Raw genomic sequence first — 15,122 nt, forward strand, 5'->3', positions numbered from 1 at the left:
CATATACTGACATAAAGTTATATATCAACATTGAATCAATATCTATAAAGATGGTGAAATTGTATATACAGGGGGAATACAAAAGTTAAAAAAGACAAAAGTGTGGACATAGGCTTACCACACTTTTGTCTTTTTTTTAACTTTTCTGGTTTTGCTGTAATAATCCTGTAAAAGGATCGCTGTGTCAAAACAGTATTTGAAGCAAAAAAACTGAGAATTTGCATATCTAGATTTGCATATCTTACCCACAATTCTCTTGTGCATTGGGTAACATTGTATATTAAGAATTTCTGGGGAAAAGCAAGCGGGGATACTTGCCTAGATGTGCTAATTTCCTATGCAAATATTTTACATTGATATATATATATATATATATATATAATATATATATTATACACTCACCACACACATACACATCATGTGCACACACACACAATATCATTAGAGATTTAGGTAAAATATATTACTTTTACTTTACAACAGTCTGTGCATTTCTTTCCATATAATCAATAGTTAGAACTATATATCACTTGGTATATAAAGTTACTATATATATATATAATATATATATATATATATATATATATCATAGCATAAGGAGCTAATGTTCAAGCTGCAGGAATAACTGGAGTTATATATATAGTATATATATATATATAATATATATATATATACACACATACACACACAATATATGCATTTACTTGAATGAGCAGGTAATACAAGCACAAGCATACTATTAGGGATGAACCCTCAAAGGACGCACTGCTCAAGGGAACCTCATTTGGATTGAGATATAGCCACATGAGACCTAAAGGGACAGAACATTCAGAATTAAAAGGTGCATGTGTGCATTTCAATTTAGATAGTAACATTTTTGTAATATACTTCCAAAAAAATGCCTCAATTAAAAGATATACTGTTTTCAGCATCATATGCACATATGCTTGGCGTGCCGATGCACCACTATTCAAAACACCACAACCTTCATAAAAAAGAACAGTGGCGACACCATGGCCTAGTACCACCAACACAGTAGGAAAAAGGTGCAGAATCAGATTATACTCACAAGGATAAAGCACCCAATGGTGCTTATGGAGGCGGACTGGAACTTCACAGTGGTCCAGCTCACCTGAATACAACCAGCAAGGACTCTTTGATTGAACATCATTACTGGGTGTATTCAGTGGAGCTGGACCACTGTGAAGTTCCAGTCCGCTCCATAAGCACCATTGGTGGCTTTATCCTTGTGAGTATAATCTGATATTCTGCACCTTTTTCCTACGTGTTGGTGGTACAAGGCCATGGTGTCGCCTCTGTTCTTTTTCTTGCAGATCACAATAGACGTCAGGATTTGACCGTCCTCTGACAGAGAGGCAGCCACTATTTGGACCAAAATTTGACTTTTATGTTCTGTTAGTCGTACTGGTCTATATATATTTTTTATATATTTTATTTGCACTGTTGTTGTATGCTATTATTGTTTGTTAATCTAGTGTTAGGAAGCGCCCCCTATTTTGGTTTGTGTGTACCTGGTACACCCAAACTCAGTTTACTCAAACAACCACACCCTTCTCAGAGAGCTGGCGTTGGTGTTGTTGTGAAGACTTAAATGAGACATGAAACCCAACATTTTTGTTTCTTTAAAGGGACATTAAACACTTTGGGATGGTAGTAATAAATCATATATATATAAATATATATATATATATATATATATATATATATATAAAACTTCTGCAATATAGGTCATTATTTATTTTGCCCTCCTTTCGTGGTAATTTCCATTCAGAAATTGTAAGCTTTTCAGTTCCTGTTACACTCTAGTAACCTATGTATTACTGTCCCTAATTGGCCACTGCAGAGAAGGTAACCTAAGTTACAACATGGCAGTTCCCATTGTCTTATTGACACTAAAACTTCACTTATTTTGGTCAATATCTAAACAGCTAATGAAACTTTAAAAATACATCTAAATGTTATTCTCAGATTAATCTTTTCTTTGAATGCATCATTCTATCTAGCATTGTTTAGTGTTTAATTTCCCTGTAATGATTCAGATAGAGCATGTAATGTTAAATAACTTTCCCATTTACTTCTTTATCTAATTTGCTTCATTCTCTTGGTATCCTTTGTTAAAAACATACCTAGGTGGGCTCAGGAGCAGCAATGCATTACTGGGAGCTAGCTGCTGATGGGTGGCTGCTCTTATAGTGTCTCATTATTGGCACATCCTGATCAGTTCAGCTAGCTCCCAGTAGTGCATCTCGGCACCTTCAAGAAAATACTAAGAGAACAAAGTAATTTCTTAATAGAAGTAAATTGGGGAAAGTTGTTTAAAATGATATTGTTTATCTGAATCCAGAAAGAAACATTTTGGGTTTTCATATAACTTTAATTTGTGTCAGAACAAGCCTCTGCTAGACATCCTGAGAAGCAGTGCTGTTTGAATACTAGCGCACCGGGTCACTCACAGCATATGTGTATATGTTCACTGAAAAATTAGTGATAACTTTTACTAGCATTTTTGCTAATACAGAAGTATATTGCAAAAAATGTTTTTATTCAAAATTGAAAGGCACCCATGTACTTTTCAGTTTTGACCGCTCTATCCCCTTTAATAAAGAACTGGGTGGTGATGAAACCACTAATATGTTATAAAATTAAAAAGTTATAGGGGCCGAATTATCAAGCTCCGAATGGAGCTTGATGCCCCTGTTTCAGTCTGCGCAGCCTTCAGGCTCGCCGGAAACAGCAGTTATGAAGCAGAGCGGTCTAAAGACCACTGCTCTATAACTTGTCCGCCTGCATCTGAGGCTGCGGACATCAATCCGCCCAATCCTATAGCGATCTCCTATACGATCGGGCTAATTGACACCCCCTGCTAGCGGCCAATTCGGCCGCGAATCTGCAGGGCGGCGGCATTGCACAAGCAGTTCACAAGAACTGCTTGTGCAATGATAAATGCCGACAGCGTATGCTGTCGGCATTTATTGATGTGCGGGCAGACATCATACGCTACATTGTATCATGTCCGCTCGCACTTTTCATAAATCAGCCCCTTAGACTGCACTTTTCTGTTAAAATAAGCCTTCTATAACATACACTCTAATAATTACTGCAATACGGTTCCGCAGACTTCATACACATCAGTCCGATTTATTTTCTTAAAGCCAATGGAAGTTTTAGGCATCACAGACAACTACCTACGTTCAACAGTTACCCCTATATTCTAACTACAGACATGCAGGTATGTAAAAAGTGCTAGGTAGAGAAAACGTAGGAGAGTTTTTTGTTACTGTCTAAACAAAGAGGACAGAAATAGATTAGCTGCAGAAAAGAGCATTTTGTGTGTTGCAAAGGGTGAGCTATTGAATAATAAGTGAGTGGAAGGCTGCCTCACATGGCATGACCCTCTCTGAAATTACTGTTTAAAGTGAGGGATTATTTTATTTATAAAATATTTTAACAGAAGGAACATTGAGATTTCTCTCGTTTTCAAGTATTCCTGGGATACTGGCTGCTTTATCTCAAAAAGACATCAGTAATGTTTTATTAGTGGTAGGACAAGAAGTTGCATTCATGCCTTGTATGTATTATAGTACATTACTTACAAGGTGTATGTAATGTGGAGCTAGGTCAATGCTCATTACTAAGTGCTGGCTTTAGATATCTGACTCATAAATTACTGTAATGTGGCCTAGATTAACTCATTTACAAAAAAAAAATAACTTTTAACCTGGGTCAAATAACTCAATAAAATGAGAGTTATTGATCTTCTTTCTAAAGCTGATATAAATAGATTTATTTATGCTGAAGAGAAACAGTATGTATTTATCCATATCACTGAGTCAGTCCTTAAACTGCTCTGTCTCCACTGGCAGAGAATGAGTTTAAAAACAGGAAGTATGCAGTTCAGGAGTACTTTATATTTTAAAATGCATTAAAAATGTGTAACGAAGAAAGAAAATGATCATAGATAGCTTTAAAAAAAAAAGAATAAAAGAAAAAACACAGCATTAATTTTGTTGCCTATGTCTATACTGCAGGATGTAAACTGATAAAAGGCAAAGACCAAAAGTGGTCTAATCAGGAGGGAGGAGGAAAGATCTGATACAGACAACAGTGAATCTCAGTAAGGGGACGAGCACATCTGGTTTAGGCAGTGATCTGTTTTCGGGTGTGGGGACTGTTCAGGGCACTATTTGCTTGATCAAGGGAGCAAAGTGGGTTAACCTAGGAACACTCTAATTAAGGGGGAGAGGATTGGAGCGATCTGAAAACAGGGTGATCAAGGGTTAAACAGGAGGACAGTCTTACGATCGGGGATAAAAGGTGTGTATAATCTGGGAAACAGTGTTGCTCTTGGGAAATATGTGTAACAAATATATTGTGAGGGTTTTTTACATTTCTGGGATATAACCTTAGGTCGTCTCAGGTATGAATACGGTCTTGGGGTTTTCCTCTTAACTACAGATCTATGCATAGGACCCCAGCAGCACTACTAGAAGTACATGTAATCTCAGCATCAGTTTGAATCTCCATTGAGGTTTCACACGCTGAGTTGTGACAGCTGCAACTGTCTTAAATTAGATGCATGTCCAACAGCTGAAGCTGCCATCTCCCCTCCCACCATCCCTCACTGTGATTTAGATCTAGGGAGAACACCAAATATTGTTCCATGTTTAAATCAAACGTCTCACTCCTAGTACCCAAGTGTGCAGGCAGACATTAAGAAACGTCTTCCTACACTTTAACCACTTAAAGCAGGGGTTCCCCCAAAATAAGGGTACAACTCTAGAAGAAAACCCTACCAATGCACATTGCACTGATGATCCTAAAAACATTATTGAGGCACTATATTATAAGATAAATAATATCTTATTTTTTTAGGTAGACTTGAGGGCTTAATCACATTTTAGTTGCAAATATAACAAATGGTAATAAAAAAAAATTGTACTTTTTTAAAAAAAACAAAACACTTATTTGTTAAAAACCATTTTATACTGCACGAATGTCCCAAGGTAACCAGTGTTTTAAACTCTAGCAAAAGGGTAAACTCATAATCAATAGACTCTTAAGTTGCAATGCATTCAGGACACGTTTGTGAGCAGCAATAGCATGTACTGCAAGATTACTGGTTAGGTCCAGCTTGACAGCATGCAAGGTGCAACAGCATAACTATGTTCTTAAAGGGATAAGAAAACCACATTTTTTTTCTTCTTTCATGATTCAGATAGAGCATGCAATTTTAAGCAACTTTCTAATTTACTCCTATTATCAATTTGTATTTGTTCTCTTGGTATGTTTATTTGAAAAAGCAGGAATGTAAGCTTAGTAGTCGGGGCCCATTTTTTATTCGCACCTTGGGTAGATCAGCAAGCGCTACTCAGGTGCTGAACCAAAAAGTGCCAGCTCCAAAGCTTGTGCATTAAATAAAGATAGCAAAAGAACGAATAAAATATTGACAATAGAAGTAAATTAGAAAGTTTCTTAAATGGCTTGCTCTTATCTGAATAAGGAAAGAAAACATTTGGTTTGATATCCCTGATAACCCCCATTGCAGGGTTACACAGTTACCAAGGAAATATCCGTGTAATAGACAAAATGCCCTAATGAATTTAAGTATTGTAATATAGCATTAATGCTTCCCTCTAACAGAGTTTTTTTTTTTTTAAGAAGATTACAACTAGAATGTAATTTGCACTTGTTTGTTACATGTATCTGCATTTGCTTCCTGAAAAGGTATGATCTGGGCAAAATCCAGCCACACCAAAACAAGATGTCCATGAACCATGCTTGAATAATTGGGGGCTGAGGAGGCGATGAAAGGAGTATAAAATCATTAGACTTCAAAATGAAGCAAATTAGTTTTAAGATGTCTTTTGCAGTTAAAGGAGGCCTGCAGTGCATTGGCAGTAAAATGTGTTACAGGCCACTTTAACAAGGAATAGTTTTTTTTGGTTTTTATTAAAAAAAGAAAAAGAAGGGTAATACTCTAATAAAGTGCTCTAATAGTTAATAATGTTGTTACATGATTATTTAAATATCGCATTTTATCTCAAGAGGCAGATGAGCATTTCTTTGCTGTAGACCGAGATGGGAAGGAATTTGTATCATGTTGGGTTAATGTCAGCTCTTGACTGCAGGATGAGGGTGCTAATTGTTCATTCCATCCCAGTGCTCAGGGATGCAGCAGAAATTAGAGCTCAGCTCTATCCCTGTTGCCTTACATCTCCTCCTTTCTCTCCTGTCGTATCCCTGTTCCTATAGCCTGTAAAGTATGGGGAAATGTCTAATCAAACCCACCAAGACTGTACAAAGATAGCAGATTAAATGCCAGTTACTGCTCATTTCCTCATCATACATCTGGTGGAGCTAGACATAAAAATACACAGCTCCTTATCCATCCCTATGCTAAGCTCAGAAAGCATCTTGCTCCTGCTATCTCTGACACCTGTAGCCATGTTTTTTTTTCCCTTGCCATTTAAAGGAAGTAAATCACTGTATATTGCTATATATTATATGACTGTCATTTTGTGTTTACTGTGGGATGTTTATAAAGTGTATGTGTGTTTCTCTCTCTAGGTTTTTAACTCCTTCACAGACAAAATATTAGTGAGATTGTTTAGATTACAGCAAAAAAAAATATGATTGTGAGGATTTTATTGTGTGTAAAGAGTAGAATTACTAAGCAGGGGATAGAAGCCATTTTTTTTACTGTGTAGTGGGTCCCTGTGTTGTCACACAATATAATGTCCGCCCCCTCCTTCTACATTCCATAGTCAAAGGGAATCAAGGTGTGAGCGTTGCCCTACCTTTGCGTACAAACCCCTGACAGATTCTGTCTCTATCACCATAACAACTATTCCAAACATTCCAAAAATGAGAGGCATAGTCACTTAGGCCTCTTCCTTTTCTCAAAAAGTGCTCTTCTGTGCCCCAGCTTGTATCCAATATTTTGATTTTTTCTCTTGTTGGCCTTTGGGGAGTTGTTAGTGCTGTTATGTGCCCTGAGTGTTGGTGGTTGGTGTTGGGGTGGTGATGCAGGGTTTGGTTGGAGTGGTGCTCATCCTTGACGAAATAACTATCTCAGGTGGGTTGCTGGAGTTGAAGATCTGGAGAGGTTGGCTCTCTGGCTCAGACTCTATAAGGGTTCCTTCTTGAGGCACTTAATCGGCTGAGGGCTTCATCACCCCGCCTGTATATTTACAAGACTCATGGCTATCATCGTGAACTGGTTGCTGTCCCTCCTGTGGACAAGAGGACTTGCTTGTCTGTGCTTGCATCCTCCTCCAGCCCCACTTGTAGACGCCGAACTTGGAGAATGTCCAACCAAGTGGTCATTTAAAATTGAGCTGGCTGCCCTGTCTGGAGGAAGGGTGAGAGCCGTGGAATTGGATGAAGGAGTGTGCTCTGAAAGCAGTTGGAGAGGAGTGCAACAGGCTGTGGTGAAATGTCTGGCTCTGCAGCTGCTTAAAGGATGCTGTGGCTGCTGTTGATGATGTTCGTCCCCAGACAGGGGACACTGGCACTTAATTTCATCCTCCATGTCTCCAACCCCTGAATCATGAAAGTGACCAGAGGTGTCCATGGTTTGATTTGATGGATTACCTTCACCCCCCCAATTCTGACTAAGTAAATGGATATTTTTTTCTTAAAAGATGAATAAAAGGATAAACAGTATGAATTCTCCCATGTGTGTCTAAAATCCTCTAATCTTTGGCTTCAGTTTCCTCCAAGACAGCCCATTGAATCATTGTATAGGAAGGTGGCATTGACTGGGGAGCCGGGCTGTGTGACTGCATCTGCCTTCTCAGTATCTCTCTCCCTTCAGTTGCTTAGGCCAAGCCCACCCCCTTGCAACTATTGTTTCAGCTGGGAGCTGTGGACAAGACTAGACAGCCCTATGCCTTTAACCTCCACACAGCTACACAATCCTTATCCAGGAACACAGGTAACATCGAAGGAGCTAGTGCATCAGCCAGCAGACGACCCTGTTCACACTTTTTTTTTTTTAACAAGCTGTGTGCACAACAGACATCATCTATTGTTATTAAATCAGTTCAACATTGTCTCTGCAAGGCACTTGCACATATATGAGTAATAGGCAAATATTTAAAAAGAAAAGAAATAGCTTTGAAAATACATATTATTTCTATTTATGAACAGGTTTATAAATTAATAGAAAATATTCAAATGCAAGTGATAGGTTAAAAATATGTGGATATATAGATATAATTTGAGTGTAATTTTTAAAATACCAAAACATTGGGCTTAAAAACAAATTATGTTAGAAAATTTCACTATGTAAAAATCTCATTCAATTTTAAAATAAAAAATACTGTGTATGTATATATTATAGTATATATATATATTATATCAAAGTGATATTTTTAGATTTTAATATACATCACAACAAACCATGTTAAATGTTATAGTATGGAATTGGAAGCATGTCTGTCTTCAGTATCTCTTTGATGCCAGAAAGGACTGCAATGTATTACATAGCAAGTCAAGAGGTTGAAATCGTTATCTGTATCTGTCATTTCAACCTTCCTGGTTGAGTTTACAACTTAACCTTTTTTGTTTTTTTCTCAGCTGAAGGGAAATCTTCTTTCTTCTAACCTCAAGTAGTGACCTCTCGTCAACTGTACAGTTCTTTAGCTGAAAAGTTCCCTTGACAACCCCCGTATTGATCGGTGGATATATTGTATGAAGTAATCTTGTCTCCAGCCAAATAAGCCTTTTCTAAAGGAAACACATCTATTGACAAATCTCCCTTTTTAATTTGCACCTCAGTCCCACTCTTTTTATAACCAGCTGCGTTCAGACTTACAGAACAAACGGTTGCATTTTCACACTATCTTTAAACAGTTTTACATTCATATTCCTCAAAGCGAATAATGTGAGATCTCACACACAAAAATGTTGTTTCTTCTTCTCCCAAATGTTTTAATACAAACAAAAACCGGATATAAAAAATAACAAGCTTTGCTTTTGTATATTTAAGTTAAAAATTGTGCAATGGAAAACGTGAGTAAAGTGGCATTCATTGCATTGAAACTTCATTTAGTGCAGCTGACAAATGAAGGCATCGTATTTTTTTTTAATTACGTTAAAAAAATAAAAATATACGATGCCTTCAGTTTGTCAGCTGCACAAAATGAAGTTTCAATGCAATGAATGCACTTTACTCACGTTTTCCATAGCACATTAATACACTATAATATACAAAGCCTGTGACTTTTTTATATATATATATATATACGGTTTTGTTTCAGGGTATTTGTAAGCAAATCAATATCAAAGCAAAGTGACAGTTGTTACAAAGTTCCATGAAAAGTTAGCTACTTAGCTATTCGTGGCAGAGGGACGGTCACTAAAACCGAATAAAATAAATAGAAGGACAGCAATACAGTGATTCGCCCCTATTAACAATAATCAACCCACATTACCCACTTACTAAATTACTATCCTCTCCCAAGTCCCAATTAGATCTCTAAGAGACAGCGCTAACGCGGCGCCTCAGTCTTCTGCTCCCGCCCAACGTAGCGTGACGTCACTGCGCCTGTGAGTAATAGCGTAACATGCTGTAATATAATTTCTCCCCAATCTCTTTGTTTCAGGACAACTAATATCAGTAGTACTAATTCTAGTTTAGCTGGGGGAATTATAATATATTTTTTCAGAATCTATAAAAAAGTTATTTCCACTAATCAGATTTAAGAAACGGCACTAAGGGATTCACAAAGGTTCCTTTTAAAGTTAAACTGGGTTTAGGCTTCTAATGGATACTCTTAAACATTCTAGCCAGATTTGAAATGCACATAAGTGCATTTCAATATTGATTACAAACATTGCACTACGGATGGCGATCAGCATAAATGCATCTAGAAAAAGCTATTGGTATGGCTTTTGCTGTGCACGGCGCATACCTCAGTGATTCGCTGAACCCGCCCCCAGTGACAGTGTGGAAGGACATGCCAGCATGACTAGTGTCATCTTAAAAACTGTAGCAATATAAAACGATTTACATTTAAAAATCTATCGTATAGAACCTACTTTACACGATTTTTTCTGTTTACCACCTTAAAGTGACTGTAAATTATATGCTTTCTAATGAACATATAAGATTCTCAATATACTTGCAATGTAAACAGCAATGTTTATTTTGGAAAATAAGCATCTGTTATATTATAATTTATTTATAACTTATCTACGTCTTGAACGCCAACTCCTCCCATCCTTGACTTCCGTATTGGTTATAGAGCAGTCCCTCTGCTCTCTTACTAGGCTTGAGCGCGCTTCCCCGAGGAGACAACCAATTTGCCATTGCGTTTTGAAACAGCTGTTAATATGCGCATGCGTGCCCTGGATCCGTTTCTATTTCGTATTCTGAAATCGATTTTGGCATTGCGCCTGCGTCTTTACGCCCTATGTAAATAAAGAAACAAAGGTTTCCATTCCCGTAGTTTCAGCTCTCAACTCGAGCTATCCCATATACGGGCGCCGTCAGAGGCTAAAGGTGCCGTAAGTCTGATAAACCAGCGATGTCCAGAAATCTGCGTAAGTACAAATTTCTGGAGTCGCCAGTGACTTACGGCACTTTAGAAACTGCCGCGCGTACAAAACCTGACTAAATTATTAAATCTCCCGTACTGTCTAACACACCTCCCAAACATAGCCCGACACGTCTAACCCTCATCCGCTATCTCCCCCTCACTATCCTAATCAATAAAAAATGTATTAACCCCTAAACCGCCGCTCCCGGACCATCCGCCACCTAATAAAGTTATTAACCCCCTAACCGCCGCTCCCGACCCCGCCGACAGCTATATTAAATCTATAACCCCCTAATTGTGAGCCCCTACCACCCGCCATCTACCTTATCTACCACTAAAGTGAGCCCCTTACAACGCCGCCATCTACCTTACCTCCCCTGCCGCCATCTACCTTGCCTACCCACTAAGAGTGAAGCCCCTACCCCGCCGCCATCTACCTTACCTACCCTGCCGCCATCTACCTTACCAACCCACTAAAGTGAGCCCCCTTACACCCGCCGCCATCTACCTTACCTAACCCCGCCGACCACTACCTTACCTACCCCCTAAAGTGAGCCCCTTACAAACCGCCGCCATCTACCTTACCTACCCTGCTGCCATCTACCTTACCTACCCCGCCACCATCTACCTTACCTACCCACTAAAGTAGCCCCTTACACCGCCGCCATCTACCTTACCTAGCCCCGCCGCCATCTACCTTACCTACCCCCCCGCCCATCTACCTTACCTACCCCCCGCCATCTACCTTACCTACCCACTAAAATGAGCCCCTACCCCGCCGCCATCTAGCCTACCTCCCCCGCTGCCATCTACCTTACCAACCCCCTAAAGTGAGCCCCTTACATCGCCGCCATCTACCTTACCTACCCCCGAAAGTGAGCTCCTACCTCGCCGCCATCTATTTTAAAAATATTAACCCCTAATTTAATCCCCTACACCGCCGCCCCACCTAGATTAAACACATTAACCCCTAATCTAATCCCCCTACAACCGCCGCCAGCTATATTAACTATATTAACCCTAATTATATTAGGGGTTAATATAGTTATTATATTAACTATATTAACCATAATTATATTAGTGTTAATATAGTTAATATCGTTATTATATTATATATATATATTAAGTATAATAACCCTATCTAACTCTAACATCCCTAACTAAATTCTTATAAAATAAATCTAATTAATATTAATATTATTAATTAAAATATTCCTATTTAAATCTAAATACTTACCTTTAAAATAAACCCTAAAATAGCTACAATGTAATTAATAATTACATTTAGCTATTTTAGGTTAATATTTATTTTACAGGTACTTGTTATTTATTTTAACTAGGTACAATAGCTATTAAAATAGTTAATAACTATTTAATAGCTACCTAGTTAAAAAAAATTCCAATTTTACCTGTAAAATATATCCTAACCTAAGTTACAAATACACCTACACTATCAATAAATTAGAATAAACTAACAAATATCTAAACTAAAATACAATTAAATAAACTAATCGGAAATTACAAAAAAAACAAACACTAATTACAAAAAATAAAAAAAGATTACAAGATTTTTAAGCTAATTACACCTATTCTAAGCCCCCTAAGAAAATAATAAAGCCCCCCAAAATAAAAATATTTCCTACCCTATTCTAAATTAAAAGTTATCTCTTTTACCTTACCAGCCCTTAAAAGGGTCTTTTGTGGGGCATGCCCCAAAGAAAACTGCTCTTTTGCCTGTAAAGAAAAACACAATACCACCCCCCAACATTACAACCCACCACCCACATACACCTATTCTAAACCCACCCAAACCCCCCTTAAATAAACCTAAACACTACCCCCCTGAAGAGTCTCCCTACCTTGTATTCACACCAGCCGGGCAGAACTCTTCATCCGATCCGGGCGATGGTCTTCATTCAAGCGGCAGAGAAGTCTTCTTCCATCCGCGATGTCTTCAATCAAGTGGCAAAGAAGTCTTCTTCCATCCGGGGCGATGTCTTCAATCAAGCGCAGAGAGTCTTCTTCCATCCGCGATTGTCTTCAGAGCAAAGCGGGCATCTTCAATCTTCTTTCTTCGCTCCTCCGCCGCGGAGCATCCATCCGGCACGAAGACTGAACGAGGAATGAGGTAGCCTTTAAATGACGTCATCCAAGATGGCGTCGTCGAATTCTGATTGCTGATAGGATTCTATCAGCCAATCGAATTAAGGTGAAAAAATCTGATTGGCTGATTCAATCAGCCAATCAGATTCAAGTTCATATCCGATTGGGCTGAACCAATTACTAATTACATTGTAGCTATTTTAAGGGTTTATTTTATAGGTAAGTATTTAGATTTAAATAGGAATATTTTAATTAATAATATTAATATTAATTAGATTATTTAATAAGAATTTAGTTAGGGATGTTAGAGTTAGATAGGGTTATTATACTTAATATATATATAATATAATAGACGATATTAACTATATTAACCCTAATATAATTAGGGGTTATATAATAACTATATTAACTATATTAACCCTAATATAATTAGGGTTAATATAGTTAATATAGCTGGCGGGGCGGTGTAGGGGGATTAGATTAGGGGTTAATGTTGTTTAATATAGGTTGCGGCGGTGTAGGGGAATTAAATTAGGGGTTAATATTTTTAAAATAGATGGCGGCGGGGTAGGAGCTCACTTTTAGGGTAGGTAAGGTAGATGGCGGCGGTGTAAGGGGCTCACTTTAGGGGGTAGGTAAGGTAGATGGCGGCGGGGGAGGTAAGGTAGATGGCGGCGGGGGTAGGGGCTCACTTTAGTGGGTAGGTAAGGTAGATGGCTGCGGGTAGGTAAGGTAGATGGGCGGCGGGGTAGGCAAGGTAGATGGCGGCGGGGTAGGGGCTCACTTTAGTGGGTAGGTAAGGTAGATGGCGGCGGGGTAGGTAAGGTAGATGGCGGCGGTGTAAGGGGCTCACTTTAGTGGTAGGTAAGGTAGATGGCGGCGGGGGAGGTAAGTAGATGGCGGCGGGGGAGGTAAGGTAGATGGCGGCGAGGTAGGTAAGGTAGATGGCGGCGGTGTAAGGGGCTCACTTTAGTGGGTAGGTAAGGTAGATGGCGGCGGGGAGGTAAGGTAGATGGCGACGGGGAGTAAGGTAGATGGCGGCGGGGTAGTAAGGTAGATGGCGCGGGGTAGGGGCTCACTTAGGGGGTAGGTAAGGTAGATGGCGGCGGGTAGGGCTCACAATAGCGGTAGTTTAATGTAGCTGGCGGCGGTGTAAGGGGCTCACATTAGGGTAGATAATGTAATGGCGCGGGGTAGGAGCTCACATTAGGGGTATGTAATATAGCTGGCGACGGTGTAGGGGGATCACATTAAGGGTTATACTTTTATTGTAGTGCGGCGGGGTCCGGGAGCGGCGGTTTAGGGTTAAACACTTTATTAGGGATTGCGGCAGGGGATCGCAGTTGACAGGTAGATAGACATTGGCGCATAGCGTTAGGTGTTAGGAACTGTTTGCGCATGCGCTACACATGAACGAGCATGGATTTGTCAATGACGATTTGTTAGGGAGACGCATGCGTAGTTTGATTCGCGTTACCGTGTGCAAAAAGGGGCTGGACGCCACGGGGTATGAGCTATAATTCGTTAAAGGCATGTCAATCAAATTAGATACAAGGACAAGATGGCGGGCGGAGGAAGAAAGGTAGCGAAGTAGGTTATAAATCCTTCGATTATGGTTTATTCTTAAATTATAAAAAAATGACTTAAACTAACGTTTATTTTCGGTAATTAACAAGATGAGGAAGAGGGCAGTGAACGTGACTGACATTCACTTTAAATAGGAAGAAATAAAGGGGACTTCCATTCATTGAAGTATAAAATACTTCATGCTGAAAGTTCTTTATTTGTCTGAAGCTGTTCACCACACTGAGCTCCTCAGGCAGCCCACGACAGAACGCTATTTTGCTGTTGTGGTGACGTTTCCACCTCACTTTGCTAATAGCCAAGCGCGCCAGCTGGCACCATGTTGGATTGCTAGCAGCTATTGGCTAGATCACCTCAAAGCAAAATAGCGTTCTGCCTGAGGCGACATTTCAGACAAACAAAGGAACTTTCAGCATGAAGTATTTTACACTTCCACTGGATTTACAAAGCTAGGATTTACTATCACTTTAAAGCTTATCATATTGCTTAAAATCAACATATGTCTTTGATGTACCTTCACAGAAAACATACAAATTGATTTTTATTTGTAAATAGAACTAATGCATACCAATCATTGGAAAAAAATTATCTGGATGGATTCACTTTAATCAGATGCAGTTCAACAGAACAAATAAACACAAATACCTACACACATAATGGCGAGTCGATCATACATTTTAATTAGCATACATTAAAATGTAGATTACGGTACTGCTAGCATCAGCACAGCAATACTAGTGTAGGAGCGCAGAGATCCACTGACTGGCAAAATAAGATGTGTCCTGCAGGTAAAACTTCCTTAATGTCCTCACTAGAGTAGGTGGAAACAATCAGAAAAAAAGGGGACGAAACGCCAGATCTAAGCGTTGA

The 15,122-nt window shown here is 39.0% G+C and overlaps 1 protein-coding gene across 1 annotated transcript in view; it reads right to left on the reverse strand.

Annotated features, from left to right (window-relative positions):
* Positions 1-7,780, reverse strand: part of KCNN3 (potassium calcium-activated channel subfamily N member 3) — a 457,853-nt gene extending 450,073 nt beyond the window's left edge. Inside the window, 8 exon segments of the mRNA XM_053704468.1 lie at positions 6,819-6,890; positions 6,892-6,906; positions 6,908-6,990; positions 6,993-7,073; positions 7,076-7,219; positions 7,222-7,351; positions 7,353-7,477; positions 7,480-7,780. Of these exon segments, the coding sequence (XP_053560443.1) occupies positions 6,819-6,890; positions 6,892-6,906; positions 6,908-6,990; positions 6,993-7,073; positions 7,076-7,219; positions 7,222-7,351; positions 7,353-7,477; positions 7,480-7,594 (765 nt within the window). The 5' untranslated portion in view covers positions 7,595-7,780.
* Between the last annotated feature and the right edge of the window lie 7,342 nt (positions 7,781-15,122).

This window comes from Bombina bombina, chromosome 1 (assembly GCF_027579735.1).
Source record: "Bombina bombina isolate aBomBom1 chromosome 1, aBomBom1.pri, whole genome shotgun sequence".
Classification (NCBI taxonomy): Eukaryota; Metazoa; Chordata; class Amphibia; order Anura; family Bombinatoridae; genus Bombina; species Bombina bombina.